Below are 2,311 nucleotides of genomic sequence, written 5' to 3' on the forward strand. Positions count from 1 at the left end.
GCTGAACCTCCTGCAACTGAGCCTCCTGCAGCTGAGCCTCCTGCAGCTGAGCCTCCTGCAGCTGAGCCTCCTGCAGCTGAGCTTCCTGCAGCTGAGCCTCCTGCACCTGAGCCTCCTGCACCTGAGCCTCCTGCAGCTGAACCTCCTGCAGCTGAACCTCCTGCAGCTGAGCCTCCTCCTCTCTCTGCAGGTGAAGAACCTGACCAACGAGATGGTCAACCTGGACGAATCCATCGCGTCTCTGAGCAGAGAGAAAGCTGCCCTGCTGGAGGCTCACCAGCAGGTCCTGATCGACCTTCAGGCTCAGGAGGACAAGGTCAACATGCTGGCCAAGGTCAAAGTTCGTCTGGAGCAGCAAGTGGACAACGTAAGAAAAGTTAAACTCAGCAGTGGACAGCGCTAAGCACCAAGCTAACTGTTCTAATGCTAAAGCAACAAACCAGTAGAGGAGCAGCTAACAAGGTAAGGCGCTAAATTCAGCCGTGTTGATACCGAGTCTGCAGATCAGCCAAGCACAGAGTTCATTCAGAAATATTCATTTTGGTGACGTTAAACGCTACGTTAGCGAAGCCAAACAGTTTGAGTTGATAACTCAGATGACATGTCAGGGCTGCTGCTCATCCGCTGTGATGTCATTTCCTCTGTGCAGGTTGAAGCGTCCCTGGAGCTGGAGAAGAAGACTCGGTGTGACCTGGAGCGAGACAAGAAGAAGCTGGAGGGCGACCTGAAGCTCTGCATGGACTCGGTGAAGGACCTGGAGAACCAAAAGGAAAACCTGGAGGATAGACTGAAGAAGTAAGACCAGCCTCTCACTGAAGGTAACCAGGCAACAGCTGATGTTTGTGACTCCGCTTTACTCCTTCAAAGAAAAGACTCCGAGTTGGTCCAGATCCACGAGCGGCTGGAGGACGAGCAGACCCTGAGTGTCCATCTGCAGAAGAAGATGAAGGAGCTGCAGGTGGGTCGCACAACCACAGCTTTCCGGATCCTCCTCTGATCCTGGATGCTTCAGTGGTTTGGCTGCTCCTGCAGACCCGAATCGAGGAGCTGGAGGAGGCGCTGGAGGCGGAGCGGGCGTGTCGCGTCAAAGCCGAACGCCAGAGGAACGACATCGCCACGGAGCTGGAGGAGCTGGGGGAGAAGCTGGAGGAGGCGGGAGGAGCTTCAGCGGCTCAGCTGGCGCTAAGCAGGTAGGTCACCTCCTGGTGACGGCGCCACCCAGAGGAAGGTCAGCCATAACAACCTGAGGGATCCGGGAACGGACAGAATGCAGCATCGGACCGGGTCCAGTTAGATCATCATCAGTTAGACGAGGCATCAGGATGATGGAGGCAGGAAGCTCAACTCCAGCAGCTTCCTGTGTGTCAGAAAGATGAACCACAGTCTGAGGATAAAGAGCTGAAACAAAACCTGATCCGTCTGTTTCCACTAACTTCAGTCGATTTGCTCAACAGGAAGCGAGAGGCGGACTTGCAGAAGATGCGGCGGGAGCTGGAGGAGGCGGGGCTTCACCACGAGGCCGTAGCTGCCGGTCTGAGGAGGAAGCACTCGGACTCGGTGGCGGAGCTCAGCGAACAGATCGACGCTCTGCAGAGAGTCAGACAGAAACTGGAGAAGGAAAAGAGCGAGGTCCGCCTGGAGGCCGACGACCTGGCTGTCAGCGTGGAGCAGCTGAGCCGAGCCAAGGTGAGCCAGAACCCAAAGGCTGGTCTGGTTCTGCTGCCTGCAGCTGATTCTGACTGATCCTCCTGGCGGCTGCAGGGCGCGGTGGAGAAGATGTGCCGGGTCTATGAGGACCAGCTGAATGAAAGCCGGAGCAGAGCAGACGAGCTGCAGAGGCAGCTGGCCGAGGTTTCTGCTCAGAAAGCACGAGCTCTGACCGAGACCGGTAAAACACACCGAACAGAACCACCTGTCCACCACACACCAGGCATCACAGGTTCAACAGCAAACTCAGGTCTTTACTCAGACTGAAGCCACTGGGTCAGAACGCAGCAGGCAGGTTTCTGAGGTCCAGGTTCTCCACAGAACCAGACGGACTCCTGGCGTGAAGGACCGATCCGTCTGGAACCGTTAATCGGGTTGGATCAGTGTGGCTGCTGGCGGTGCAGCGTCTCCTTCAAGCTGATGTCATGATGTCAGCCTGATGTCACGCTGATGTCATGATGACATCATGCTGACATCATGCTGACGTCAGCATGATATCAGCACGATGTCATCATGCTGACGTCAGCGTGACGTCAGCATGATGACATCATGATGTCACCATGATGTCAGTATGATGTCAGCATGATGTCATCATGACATCAGC

At 55.8% G+C, this 2,311-nt stretch overlaps 1 protein-coding gene across 1 annotated transcript in view; it reads left to right on the top strand.

The window, feature by feature from the left end:
- Positions 1-2,311, top strand: part of LOC103468121 (myosin-7-like) — a 29,766-nt gene that overhangs the window by 21,942 nt on the left and 5,513 nt on the right. The window contains exons 22-27 of the mRNA XM_017305662.1: positions 191-367; positions 650-795; positions 868-958; positions 1,033-1,190; positions 1,455-1,686; positions 1,762-1,888. Coding sequence (XP_017161151.1) covers positions 191-367; positions 650-795; positions 868-958; positions 1,033-1,190; positions 1,455-1,686; positions 1,762-1,888 — 931 coding nt within the window. The remainder of the gene's footprint in view (positions 1-190; positions 368-649; positions 796-867; positions 959-1,032; positions 1,191-1,454; positions 1,687-1,761; positions 1,889-2,311) is intronic.

This window comes from Poecilia reticulata, linkage group LG7 (genome assembly GCF_000633615.1).
Source record: "Poecilia reticulata strain Guanapo linkage group LG7, Guppy_female_1.0+MT, whole genome shotgun sequence".
NCBI lineage: Eukaryota > Metazoa > Chordata > Actinopteri > Cyprinodontiformes > Poeciliidae > Poecilia > Poecilia reticulata.